At 37.5% G+C, this 14,326-nt stretch overlaps 1 protein-coding gene across 4 annotated transcripts; it reads left to right on the top strand.

Annotated features, from left to right (window-relative positions):
- The first annotated feature begins 2,005 nt into the window (after positions 1-2,005).
- LOC128233490 (uncharacterized) lies at positions 2,006-14,326 on the top strand. 4 transcript variants are annotated; one of them, XR_008260703.1, is made up of 10 exons: positions 2,006-2,245; positions 2,525-2,672; positions 5,525-5,682; positions 6,094-6,234; positions 8,636-8,742; positions 9,854-10,052; positions 10,846-10,887; positions 11,343-11,466; positions 11,685-11,791; positions 12,583-12,713. XR_008260703.1 is itself a non-coding variant. In XM_052947180.1 (9 exons), the coding sequence occupies exons 1-9, from the start codon at positions 2,182-2,184 to the stop codon at positions 12,803-12,805; spliced, it is 1,206 nt and encodes a 401-aa protein (XP_052803140.1). In that variant the 5' UTR covers positions 2,006-2,181; the 3' UTR covers positions 12,806-14,326. The 4 variants fall into 4 exon arrangements, 3 of the variants coding, with proteins under 3 accessions (XP_052803140.1, XP_052803141.1, XP_052803142.1); XM_052947180.1 differs by lacking the exon at positions 11,685-11,791 and having other exon boundaries at positions 12,583-14,326; XM_052947181.1 differs by lacking the exon at positions 11,685-11,791 and having other exon boundaries at positions 2,528-2,672; positions 12,583-14,325.

Genomic DNA, 14,326 nt, shown 5'->3' with positions numbered 1-14,326 from the left:
CTTAAGATAACCAATATCACACATTATATCAGCATGAATCCATCAGCATGAGTATACAGTATATATTTATATGAGCGCGAGCAAACTCCCAATGCTTGCTGTCCAGTGTCCACTTATTTCCGTATAGCATGCTCTGAAGTAAGGGAATTCAATACCGAGTAATCTTACACATGTATATAGTGTGGGTGTAAACGTGTATAGAGTGGGTGCAATAAGGGAACCTCAAACAGCATTTGATACCAAACAGCCGGTGAGACCACCTACCGGGTTAAAGTCTTTGTAGGAATTTTTCGAAGGATTTTTTCATGCCTTAAGCATCCCCGACTTCGGGACCAATTTCCCTGATCTAGCATTCTAATTCGATAATAAGAAATCGAACGCATAGCATCATTGCTCTGGTGTACGGGAATGTATTCAAGTGTTGACGTCTTAATCCCTTGTGTGTGCCCCCACCTCCCTATCCCCTCCCTATGAGGCAAAGCATTCATAGTGTAAACTCATATAGACAAGAAAATAATACACAATACACAGTCATCATTATCATCACCGCTGTTATCATCATGGTTTCACTACGTATGTAACTACCTTTAAGTATTCGTGGAAAACACCTTTTGGGCGAAGATGCCGACAGTTGTTGGTACAGGTACCCATTTAGAGACGGGCCATGTTAGGATGTTTTCAAAGACTAATTAGAGGTTTTAATGAGTCAAAAGTTAAATAAAAAGACAGAGATTTGCGTAAGCAGATATGCTTATATCACATTATTATTGTTTTGTGAATATGTGGAACATATCTGTTCATGCCATGTTCGATAACATATGTATCAAGTCATTGAAAAGCAATTACCTCATGGGGGGGGGAGTTTCAGAGAGGCGCGGAAGCACTAAGTGACACTTACGAAAACATCCCACTTCAATCTCGTTTGAAATTGTTTATTTCCGGATAGTTGACAAGTAAGGATGAAACAATCACACATTGCAAGTATAACCAACTTTAAATCAGTAATGTCATTATAACGAAGGTTTATACATTTGAGGCAGTTTTCAGCATCCACTAGCGTTCACGCAAAATTGATGGTGTTGACGGCATTTTAGTTACATTTTTGGTCTCTCCTAATCTTGACTAATCAATACCAGATACGAATACTCATCCGAAATTAGGAACGTCTGTTTTGAGTTGAGTAATGGAATGGGTGTAACTCAACCAACCAACACAATGGAACGGTTAAGGCATTGCAAAGACTTATTTCTGAACCTTTAACCTGTATACAGTGTTTAGACGCATGTTACCTAGCGCTCTTGGATGCCCCTTCCATACACACATGTATCACATGTATCCAGAACACCGACTACACGTAAACTTCTACAAAGTACACATACAAGTATGGCGAGGCACTCGAAAACTAGATCACACGTACATCTACACGTACAAGTATGGCGTGGCACTCAAAAACTTGATCCCACTTTTTGGTTTTACATGTTTATTTCATTAGGTTTATATATTCGTAAACAGTCAAGATATGTCCCCAGTTCATGAAACGTTATTTAATGAAAAAAAACACTTCTTCAGGAATTCATGTCATCATATACACATACTTATGTTAGTTACTGTTATTTTGTTGTGCTTTAAGGATGATATTCTTTCTGGGGTGCCTTGTGTTTTTACTGATGGTATTGCATGCTTTTGTATTCCTTTATATTCCTGTATATGTATTTTAAAAGAGAGCTTTAAAAAGGAGCCGTTTTTGTTCGTGACATATTTTATTTAAAAATCGAATGATGTATTTTAAAGCGATTGCTGTGATCACAGTGAACTGTTTAATAAATAAATTTTATAACATAAAGTTTTAAAATAAGTAGCATCAGACTGGTTCAAGCGAATAGTTATGTACCTACTAATAAACAATACTGTTATCAAGAAATTGCAAGCCGTTTCTTTTTATCGGTGAGAAGCTTGCTTTAAAATTCAACATATCTTTGGGCTTCATCAGTATTATACTGTTGACTAACTACAGAAATAAAAACAGAACGTAAATATGTGATTGCCCTGTGTTTCTAGAATTAGAAGAACGTTGGATATGAAAGTGTCAATTCAAAAAAGTGTTGCAGCTTGAGGTCCCAAGTTCATTATCTAAATGAATTTTAACTTGAACTTATTTTATGCAAACATTGAAAGCTTAAGATGACATGTTTTGTAGCAATTCTGATTTGGATTTCATACATTTTTGGTTCGTTTTTTTGTGAAGGTAAGAATTTCTCACAACACTATTTCTTTTAAATAGAAAGAGAATGTTTGATACATTGATAGAATAAGATTTAATTATATTCATACAACACTGTTGCCATTATAGCTTTTTCTAAAGTGCTGTATGTTGCTGTCAAATTACATTGTAATTTCAATGGCAAACTGTTCACCTACCAGGTCCGAAACTTAATATGACTTATTTAATTTCAACTTACCTGTGAATAATTGATGTATTATACACGTACCAACCAAACAGTTATAATCAGTTTATGTTCGTCAGCAGCGTCATGTTTCCAGCTTATCGGCGGAGCACAACACAACGAAGGGTTCTTGCAGATTAATGTGACCAACGCTTGGAAATACGTTTGCTTGAACGACGATTTAAATGATAAAGACATTCGTCGTGAAATATGCTATCCTATTCGCAGGTAGGGGCACGACATTTTCTGTTACGTCTGGCAAATTATTGACACCTAAGAGCACGGACTTCTCCGTTAACTCTGGCCAACTATTGTGAGGTAAGGGCACGACAACCTCCGTTACGTATGGCAAACTATTGAGTGGTAAGGGCACGACAACCTCCGTTACGTCTGGCCAACTATTGAGTTGTAAGGGCACGACATTCTCCGTTACGTCTGGCCAACTATTGAGTGGTAAGGGCACGATAACCTCCGTTACGTATGGCCAACTATTGAGTGGTAAGGGCACGACATTCTCCGTTACGTCTGGCCAACTATTGAGTGGTAAGGGCACGACATTCTCCGTTACGTCTGGCCAACTATTGAGAGGTAAGTGCACGACAATCTCCGTTACGTCTGGCCAACTATTGAGAGGTAAGGGCACGACATTCTCCGTTATGTCTGGCCAACTATTCAGAGGTAAAGGCACGAAATTCTCCATTACGTTTTGCAAATTGACAGGTAAGGACACGGTCTTCTCCGTTACGTCTGGCAAATTATTGAAAGGTAAGGGCACGACATTCTTCGTTACGTCTGGCAAATTATTGACAGGTAAGGGCACATACTTCTCCGTTATGTATGACCAACTATTGAGAGGTAAGGGCACGGCATTCTCCGTTACGTATGGCAAACTATTGAATTGAGAGGTAAGGGCACGACAATCTCCGTTACGTCTTGCCAACTATTGAGAGGTACGGGCACGACATTCTCCGTTAAATCTAGCAAATTGACAGGTCAGGGCACGGACTTCTCCGTTACCTCTGGCAAACTATTGAGAGGTAAGGGCACGTCATTCTCCATTACGTCTTGCCAACTATTGAGAGGTACGGGCACGACATTCTCCGTTAAATCTAGCAAATTGACAGGTCAGGGCACGGACTTCTCCGTTACCTCTGGCAAACTATTGAGAGGTAAGGGCACGACATTCTCCGTTACGTCTGGCCAACTATTGAGTGGTAAGGGCACGACATTCTCCGTTACGTCTGACCAACTATTCAGAGGTAAGGGCACGGCATTCTCCGTTACGTCTGGCCAACTATTGAGTGGTAAGGGCACGACATTCTCCGTTACGTCTGGCCAACTATTGAGTGGTAAGGGCACGACATTCTCCGTTACGTCTGGCCAACTATTGAGTGGTAAGGGCACGACATTCTCCGTTACGTCTGGCCAACTATTGAGTGGTAAGGGCACGACATTCTCCGTTACGTCTGGCCAACTATTGAGAGGTAAGGGCACGACATTCTCCGTTACGTCTGGCCAACTATTGAGTGGTAAGGGCACGACATTCTCCGTTACGTCTGGCCAACTATTGAGTGGTAAGGGCACGACATTCTCCGTTACGTCTGGCCAACTATTGAGTGGTAAGGGCACGACATTCTCCGTTATGTCTGGCCAACTATTGAGAGGTAAGGGCAAGACAAAATCCGTTATGTCTGGCAAACTATTGATAGGTTAGGATACGACATTCTCCATTACGTCTGGCAAATTGACAGGTAAGGGCTCGGTCTTCTCCGTTATATCTGGCAAACTATTGGGAGGTAAGGGCACATTCTTTGTTACGTCTGGCAAATTATTGACAGGTAAGGGCACGGACTTCTCCGTTACGTCTGGCCAGCTATTGAGTGGTAAGGGCACGACAATCTCCGTTATATCTGGCAAAGTATTGCGGGTAAGGGCACGGACTTATCTGTTACGTCTGGCCAACTATTGGGGGGTAAGGGCAAGACAATTGTCGTTGCGGCTGGCACACAATTGACAGGTAAGGGCACGTACTGCTCTGTTACGTCTGCCAGGTAATGGTACGAATTTCTCCGTTATGTCTGCCAACCATTTTACAGGTAGGGGAACCAACTTCTCCGTTTCGTCTGCCAGCCTTTTTACAGGTATGTGCACAAACTTCCGTATTACGTTTGGCTTGCTATTGAGAGGTAAAAACATGAGCTTCTCCGTTACGTCTGCCAACCTAATGACAGGTTAGGGTACTAATGTCTCCGTACCCCTGCCAACCTACTGATAGGTAAGGATTCGAATGTCTCCGTACCTCTGTGAAACTACTGACAGGTAAGGGCACGAACTGATTCCTACCCCTTTCGACTTATTGACAGGAAGAGAATCGAACTTCTCCTTACCTCTGCCGACATATTGACAGGTAGGGCCAGGAACTTCTCCGTACCTCTGTCGACCTATTGACAGGGAGGGGCACAAACTTCTCAGTACCTCTGCCGACCTATTGACAGAGAGTGGCAGGAACCTCTCCATTCATCTGCCGACCTATTGAAAGGGAGAGGCAGGAACTTCCCCGTTCCTGTGGCGACCTATCAAGAGGGAGGGGCAGTAATTTCTCCGTAACCCTGCCAAACAATTGACAGGGAGGGACACGAACATCTTCGTTACGTCTGCCTACCTTTTAACAGGTAGGAGCAGGAACCTTTCCGTACTTCTTTCAACCTATTGACGGGGAAGGGCAGAAGCTTTTTTGAACCTCTCCCGACCTATTGGCAGGGAGGGGCAGGAACTTCTACGTTACTTCTCCCAACCTATTGACATGTTAGGGCAGCAAAATGTTGAATTGGTAGGTAAATGGACAATCGCTACTTCACGGCAACTTTGAAAGAAACGATACTGGAGATTGGGGGGGTTTAGCAATCAACTGTGTATTTCCTATAAAATGTATATAAACCCAGAGGGTATTTATCTCCGGTTATAACCCACGGTCATTTAACATTTTTCTCTTCACAATTCCAAGGAAGGTTTATAGATGTAATGGTGTGCTTTCATTGATATAACTAACGATAAAGGACTGGTATGTTTAAATGTTTCAGCCAAACTAAGGCTGTGGCCAAAATAAAGGAGCCATTGCTTTATGAGAACAAACCAGGTGAAGGGAACATAACAATAAACAACCTTAGTTGCCAAACCACAATGGAAGAAACTGACTCTTGTCCAAAATTTATAATCTGCTGCCAAGACGAACCGATGAGTATGTGTGTTTAAAGTGTGTTGCTAATTGGAGTTCAGCTGTTCAGTCTCTTAAGAATTTATCATCATTATATCTCAGTGTCGTTTAGTTTTATTTAAATCATAAAGAGATTAAATGTTTATATACGTTTAGGTGTTCACGTATTATAATGTCTGTCAACCATCTTTTGTTATATTCTGGGAAAGCGATCAAAAAGTTTGTTTCAATGATAAGGCATCGTCAAAAAATAAATTAGAGTTTTGTTGTAAACTTCTAAATTAACGCGTTGTTGTTCTTGTTGTTGTTTTTTTTTCATTTATATTCTGCTAAAAGACAAGACGCTGCCTGAATATGGCTATATGTCAGACTACCTCAATTTTGAGTGGTACCACCTATTTAATACATACTTGTATGTTCCTCTATTTATTTAAGGCAAACAACTAAGTCTTTGCAGCTCAAATTGGCTTGAGACAAAATACTGCTACACTGGCAAAGTTGTCGGGATTCATTGTTTCCTTAAATACAATGATAATCAGAACGTCTCAAGAGCTTGGACCAGTTCAGCATTTAAAGGTATTCTCAAAGAAACTTTTGTCAAATGAATTCAAATCTAAATATTTACACCTAAACTTCCATTCGTTAAATGAACGGCCTTTCGTCAATTGCGATTATAATCCGATAAACGCAACATATATGCTCGGATCGCGTATAAATTTACATGTATATTCCACTTGTTTATCTTGTTATTGTTTTTATTGTGTCAGCAGGCCACGAAAAACTTGAATTAACATATTGAAAAGTGTTAATTTATGATTGGTTATAATATTGTTGTCACTAGCGTTTCAATTTTACGTTAAAAATGTAGTTGTTTATTTTTCCCGTGTTATTATGACGTCATGTTAAAAACTGTTTCTGGTTACGGTCGGGTCGTTCTATTTCCAGAACGGGTGAGAAAGAATCCCTGAAAGGTTTTCTTAAATGAAATTAAGTATTGTTTAAACAATTCTGGGAATTAATAATTAATTATTCGTGTAAATATAAGTAATGAATTGCGTGATTGATGACATTATCGAAGATATGAATGCAGTTGGGCCGGTTTAAGTATGCATGGAGTCCTCCACACACTTAAACCAGCCCAACTGCGTTCATACCCCGATAATAACATCAGCCACGCAATTCATTCCTGAATTAATGCAAAATGCTTCCTGTTGTTCGGGGAGCGTTCTAATACTTGTCATGGCAAAATACTTCCTGTTGCCCGGGAACCACTCTGTAACCAATCAAAGCAAAACGCTTCATGGTGTTCGTGGCACACTCTGTTACAAATCAGAGTAAAATATTCCTATTGCCCGGGTAGCGCTTTTTTCCAATCAGAGCAAAAATCTTCATGTTGTCCAGGGATCGCTCTATTACCCATCAGAGCAATGTGCTTCATGTTGTCTCTCTTGCCAATTAGAGAAAATACTTCATGTTGTCCAGAGAACGCTCCATTACCTATCAGAGCAAAATGCTTCAAGTTGTCCGGGGAACGCTCCATTACAAATGAAAGCAAAATGCTCCTGTTGTCTGAGAAGCGCTCTGTTATTTTGGAAGCGCACTATTACCAATCAGAGCAAAATAATTTATGTTGTTCGGGGAGCGCTCTTTTACCAATCAGAGCAAAATGCTTCATGTTGTCCGAGGAGCGCTCTCTTACCAATAAGAGCAAAATACTTCATGTTTTCAGGGGAGCGCTCTGTTACCAATCAAAGCAAAATATTTCCTGTTGTCCGGGTAACGCTCCAAAACCAATGTAAGCAAAATGCTTCCTGTTGTCCGGGAAGCGCTCTGTTATATTAGAAGCGCTCTATAACAATCGGAGCAAAATACTTCATGTTGTTCGCGGAGCACTCAATTACCAATCAGAGCAAAAAATATCATGTTGTTCAAAGCGCTGTTTTCTGTGAAGCGCTCCATTACCAATCAGTGCACAATACTTCCTGTTGTCCATGGAGCGCTCCGTAACTAATCAGAGCAGCATTATTTATGTTGTAAAGGGAACACACTGTTACAAATCAGAGCAAAACGTTTCCTTTCGTCCGGGGAGCGTTCTGTTAGCTTGGGAGCTCTTTGAAACCAAAATACTTCGTGTTGTCCGGAGAACGATAAGAGCAAAATGCTGCCTGTTGTTCGGGGAGCGCTCTGTTATCAATCAGAGCAAAATGCTTCCTGTTGTCCGTGGAACGCTCTGTGATGAATTAGTGCAAAATGATATATGTTGTTCGTGAAGTACTCTGTTACCTGTTCAAAATGCTACCTGTTGTCCAAGGAGTGCAACTGTTACCAATCCGAGAAAAATGATTCTTGTTGTCCGGGGAGCGATCTGTTATCTGGGAACAATGTCACCAAAATGCATTCTGTTTTCTGGGGAACGTTCTGCTACTTCTTTACATAAAACAAGCAAAATAATCAACAGCTTCAAATATTTATATTAAAATTATCACACACCCTCCTTGTTTTCTCTTATATTTTCATACAAGAAACGTGAGCAGCAATAACGCAATGCTATTTCGAATTCAATAGTAACACTAACATACAATGCAAATACATATATATTATTAATATTTTCTTTTCTATCCAAATTTCAAATTTATTTCATTATTTTCATCCAGCTGAAGTATATTTCATACATATAGTATACTTACAAATACGCATTGTATTTGTCTTTGTATGAACCTAAGGTTATGAAAAGTACTGCAGCCGAATCCAAAGAGATGATATAAATTCGAAATAAAAAACCACCTACAAGGATAAACAAAGTAAGTCACAGCCGTTTTGGGTTGACTTGAATTGCGCATTGGCAGCAATGGTCTTTTATTTCTGTCAACGCCTTCTTTGTTACCGGCTTAAGCGTATTTCTATTTCGAGAGGCATCCAAGAAAGTTTTTTAGCAAAAGAATGTGCATGTTTAACATTTATTTTTGTTGTCTTTTAGATTTGTGCAAGACCAACACAAGTTATTCCGTTACTACGGCAAACAAGTTGAACATGTGCTTGCGGACTATTCATACCCAGCCAGACACTACGTACGCATTGATAGAGGTGAGTTATCATTATAAAGTAACTGTATGTTCACATTTTAGTGTGTTTTGATAGGATAACATATGAAAATTATTTAAATTGTAAATCGTGTAAAAAATGTTTCAGTTACCCAAATAAATTTCAACGCTAGTACAAGTGAAGTTCAATGTCAGTGTCTAAAATTTGCTTCTGAAAAAGATCTTTGATTTATTTCTAGCCTTAAAGTTGTAGTTATCAATGTATTGTTCTATAATTATATCGAAATGTATATAAAATGGTTTACGTGTCTTTGCACAAAACTAGATATCAACCGAGCACGTAGTCTGCTCCATATATGCAACAGTAGATACCACCGAAAACCCTGTTTGTCTTTTGCAAAAGAAGTACCTGGAATCTCCTTATTAAGATTTTTATGTAACATCACTATTTATGCACTGCATTATACAATAACTTTTACCATAACTGTAGTTTTATATCGAACAATTAGATAGAACAAAGACTTTAAACTGTTACGACTAATAGTTCAACCATGTCATTGTAAGGGGAAGAAAACACTAAAAACAGTAAAGTAAAATATACAGTTAGTATCTATTAGAGCCAATAGTATGTTGCAAGAAATCATAAAAACCACCGTGATTCAATGACAGGAAAACCTAAAATTGTATTGCGTATAGACCCTCACCCGAAATCAGAAATAAAAATGCATAAACATTGATAAATCAATTAAGTACCAAATCGCCTGAAGCTGTGATTTGTGTATACACATAACAGTTTCAGAATATTTAGTGGTTTGGACGCAATCAAGTTGCGTGTTTTTTAATGTCAAGTATTTCAATTTCTGATTTATATGTCAGGGTAGAAAAATCACTTGAGGTTATCTCCAATAGAAAGATTCAGACCGTAATTCGCTAACATTTCCTCAAACCACTGTGGTTTATAGAAATTCTGGAAGCACGACGCTTCAAGACCTTGAATGAAATGTACTTAAAGTATGAACATAACAGTTTAGGTACATTAACAGTAACATCAGATGAAATGTTAACGCAACCACTTTAGTGTAAATATATATGACTTTTTAATGAAAGAAACACAGTATAACTTTGTAGTTGACTAACTTGTTATTTGTTTTAAGGGCGATAACTGCGAATGGACAAAAGGAATAACATGTGATGAAAAAGTGCGAACCTTCCAGTTAGTCGAGAATAATATCGCGAGTATGGATGATCTACATTGTGTTACAGTGGAAGTACAGAATGGGACCAGTAACTTCTCAATAGCTCACTGTTCCTCGTATCTACCTGCAGTTTGTTTGGACGTTGAGCAAGAGATAGGTATGGAAAGCAAGTCGCAATGTATTTTGGTTCTTAAGTTTTATATCATAAAATGGAACTTAACGACCATATTTTTTATCCGTAATCGTGTTTTCTTTTGATGGAGGAGTTAGCGTAAGTCTTTATTAATTACTGCAATTAACTAACTAACTATAACCCCCTCCTTAAATCTGTTCTCTCCATATATTGCCAGTTTTGAAAAAAATAAATAATATTTTTGTCTCAGAATAAACTGATTTTGGAAGTAATACCTTCAATTCAATCATATAAAATAACTCACAATAGAACAGATCTCAATTCTTTGGAAAAATACCGAAAAAAAATCATTTTTCTGAAAGCGTTCATAACGATTTTAGCTATAAAATATCAATTTTCAAATACAAACATGAAAAACTGCGATCTAATCTTTTGCCACCATTTTTGTATCACTGGTTATCAGAAATGTACGCAAAAATTGGCTCATTCCAAGACAAAATATCTAAAAACATAATCTCAAAATGTAAAATCTGTAAGAGTACAAATTTCTGCCCAATGGGATTTTTTCATTGCCTGATATTTTGGTTGATATTGACAAATCAAAAACATTTTAGCTAACTTCAGCCAAAGGAAAGAAATATCCAGTTTTCTACAATTGGCTATTATTGTCAACCTACACAAATAACCATGTCTAAAATTATTATAATTAAAAATATTGTAAACACAACATTCATGCTTTTATGTTAAAAAGTATGATTGCAATATATTAGAATACCTGTTAATAATAATTAAAACTGTTGTTTTTTCTTTCTTCCAGACAAAAAATGTTCAACCCTGGAAACAACAACAAATTCAACAAGTAAGTCCAACTATAATACAAGATACATATCCGCGCGTATGGGTCAATGTTGTAGCCATGTAACGTATTAAATACTGTTATTCTCCTACAGTCTAAAACTGTGTTCAGCTGTAGATAGAATCCAAATAACAGGAACATCCAGGTGACATATATATAGTTCCTTACTGCGTCTCCCCTCTTCGGAAGAAAGACTTACAATTAATTGTTGGAATTGATCTTACCATCTATTGTTGAAATTGATCTTCAAAAGTAAATTATATTGAACACGGTTTAACCAGTATGTATTTCAAATATATATACATCAAACATGATCATTGAATTAAAAAGACGTCCAGCTAAATCAGTATTATATTTTATAAAAGTCATAAGGTACGCTATGAGGCATGTTTCAACAAAGCATAATAACATTGGTGTCATATTTGTTGTACTACGCATAAACTTATATATTTTTTCAGAGAACATCAGGAGCTTGACCACACCTTCATCGAATGAAAAAGAAAGTGTTTGGTCACAATACGTTATTTTAGCTAGTGTACCGTTGATTTTTATCCTTGTGTTGATAGCGTGCTTTCATATCAGGTATGATAATACATAATGTTAATTAGATTTCACACTCAATTGTTTGCCTAAAAATGCTTTAAGCAGGTAAATATGATCCAAACAATCGTATAACAACCAGGAAAGTTAGAATATAATCTTATGAAGGTCAAATTCTTAGGGTATCATATGTACAATAACTACTGTTTAACAAATGTACTTCGTATGTCGAGCTTTTAATGAATGAGCATGACTTTTAGTCTGCCCAACTGCGACAAGTGACGTCCAACCAATTGCACCATCTATAAGACTGTCGATCTACTACCCACATAAATATCGAATGCAGTCACTTGGAATATACTTACAGGTATCAGCACAAACAAAGTACTTAAGGGACGGGCACAAACCAGCACAAAACATCCATACATGTACATTTTGTTTTGTTATTACATCAACCAACCAATTGAATCGTAGTTTTAATTACCGCTCACAAGAAACAAGAACGACACGGCTACACTCGAATCATCTTGAAGTGCCGAAAACTTTTCAAAACCGCTATTGGCGGGGGGGAGGGTACAAATTGGCAAATTATCTTCGATTCAAAAATGAATATCGAAAGTAATGTTATCAACCGATTGAGAAGTATGTTTTTTAGTCCATTTGCAAACAGTAGTTTGTGTCATTGGTTGTAATGTTTATCTTAAATGTATGGTGACACAATATAACTTTGGTATCATTCGAAAAGGTATTGCGTACTGGTTATTTATGTTGAATATGAGTAACAAAAACATTACAGATTAAGTTCTGGCAGTGTGTACTGTTGCTCTTTATTTCAACTGAAATTGGAGTGAATAACCGATTTGGACATATTTCAAGGTTAAATTTAAATTATCTTCATCAACACACTAAACCCTTTCAAATAATATCAAATAATATGCAGGCATCAACATTTCACCCTTTTGTACATCGTATACATTGACTCGATATTTTGTTAAAGCAATCATGCTAGTCAGATATTTATTGGACAGCAATCGAGGTTTAAAAAGGACTAATTCTGCAAAGTTTGTTGCTCATTTCAATGTTTGTATTAAGCTGTAAGACGTTCATTTCGTTTTTGCTCTACCATGTTCTCATTTTAATGATAATTTTAACTTTTAGGAAGTCTAGAAAAAGATTGATTGAACGTCAACGACCGAATTCCGTCCAAAATCACTCCTACGGTCGTGGAGAGATTGTTGAAGAAAGTACAGAGGAAACTTACAATATAATTAATGACTGTGAGCTCAAAGACTTTAAACCAGAACTACCGGCCAGAGGTCAAAACAATCAGATATTGGTACTTGATGATTATAGCATGCCTGCAGAAGACGGAAACCGATGAGTATTTTGTTACATATGATGATCCCATTCGATCTTTGGTTAAGCAGCATAATGAAGCTGACCAAAAACGGCGATATGATATCAACCACTTTAGCGAAACAAGAGTCGAATCTTTTAAAAATTAAATTTACAGATGATAAATGTATATGCTTTTCTACTTACACGGATAAATCTAGCCTAGTTTGAAACGAAGAACATTTGAGGATTTGATAGTGTTCAGTCTTTAGAGACACTTTAATCAAACAGAACAGCGCGATTCAATCAGTTTAGATTTGAGATGAAATAGACATTCATATAAATCAAAAGAGAGTAGCATTGTTAATTCCGAATTCTTAAAGAGGAAAGTCGCGTCAGAATCCAGCATTTCTAATCGTTCGGACAATTCTGTGCTAATCGGAGCAAGCAAAAGCTGCAAATGTGACGAAATATCCCCAGAAAATATCGCCGCGGAACAAACTAAAACTAGCGGTTCTTTCGAAGGAATAGCATTACAAAACAAATAGATACGATGACTGCATATCTAAACGTCCGGAAAAAAATACAACTGCGGACTGAAGAAAGTGACGTTATGAAAATACTTTGAATATAAATCCTGAACAGTTGTGCACAGGTTAGAAACCTAAAGAGCATATATTTGTTAATCACGTATGTATAGACTGTCTTACTCCAGACCATTTAAGGAAACTTGGAATCAGATTTATTCCAGATGAAAGTGCATATACCTTATACAACTTCTTAAATATTCCGAAGAGGTTCTCGGACTCGGCCCTTGAGCTCTATATTAATACCGCAGATCTTAAAAAATCTCAATGGTCTAGATTTTCTTCAAAGTCAAGCAGTATGACAACAAAACCTTAGGAAGAGCTGCTCTAAAGACGAACTCGAAAGAAATCACGACAGGCAGCGAGCGAACGGAGAAAGTGCCTATTTTAAATGTCCGCGAAAATGTTCTCAATGTCACGCGGAATCTTATGACATTATAATTGCATTTCCAAACAACAACGACACTAGTCATTCTGAAAATGTTTATCATAGGTTAGCGGATGTGAGGAAATGGACACCAAAACATGTTAAGTGTAAACATGGACGACACAAACCGACGTAGTTCTCAATTTCGGCAACAAATGTGTTCTGCGAAACGACGGAATCCCAGCGTTATCATTAGACGTTTTTTAAAAAAATTTAAAGAAAAATGACTTTTTATGGTTTGCTTACATGTAGCATCCGTAGGAATGGCTATATTCTGGCAGGTAATACATTAATAATATCTAAGTACGTTGAGTAATGAGCCGTGTTGAACAGTACGTATACATAAAGAACTAGATAATAAATATCCTCGACAAATCCATCTCTTACTTGTTTGACTATTGATTTATTTTATTTTCATTGAAATGTCTTACAGTGCAACAACATTGCAGCATCAGCGATAAGAAGAAGCTACTAGCCAACATACGTACATTTCATTTCTCAATTTACTTCTCGCACCTTTTAAGTACATAACGCTGATTCTTTCACACACTCC

Source organism: Mya arenaria, chromosome 5, assembly GCF_026914265.1.
Source record: "Mya arenaria isolate MELC-2E11 chromosome 5, ASM2691426v1".
Lineage (NCBI taxonomy): Eukaryota > Metazoa > Mollusca > Bivalvia > Myida > Myidae > Mya > Mya arenaria.
Note: the sequence above shows the minus strand (reverse complement) of the source record. Positions and strands in the feature narration are given on the sequence as shown.

Bases quoted from the DNA above. Each gene is read 5' to 3' on its own strand.
- LOC128233490 (XM_052947180.1), top strand. From the start codon at position 2,182: ATGACATGTTTTGTAGCAATTCTGATTTGGATTTCATACATTTTTGGT. The intron at 2,246-2,524 runs GTAAGAATTTCT...TATGTTCGTCAG, and splicing joins TGGTTCGTTTTTTTGTGAAG to CAGCGTCATGTTTCCAGCTT. The intron at 6,235-8,635 runs GTATTCTCAAAG...GTTGTCTTTTAG, and splicing joins GACCAGTTCAGCATTTAAAG to ATTTGTGCAAGACCAACACA.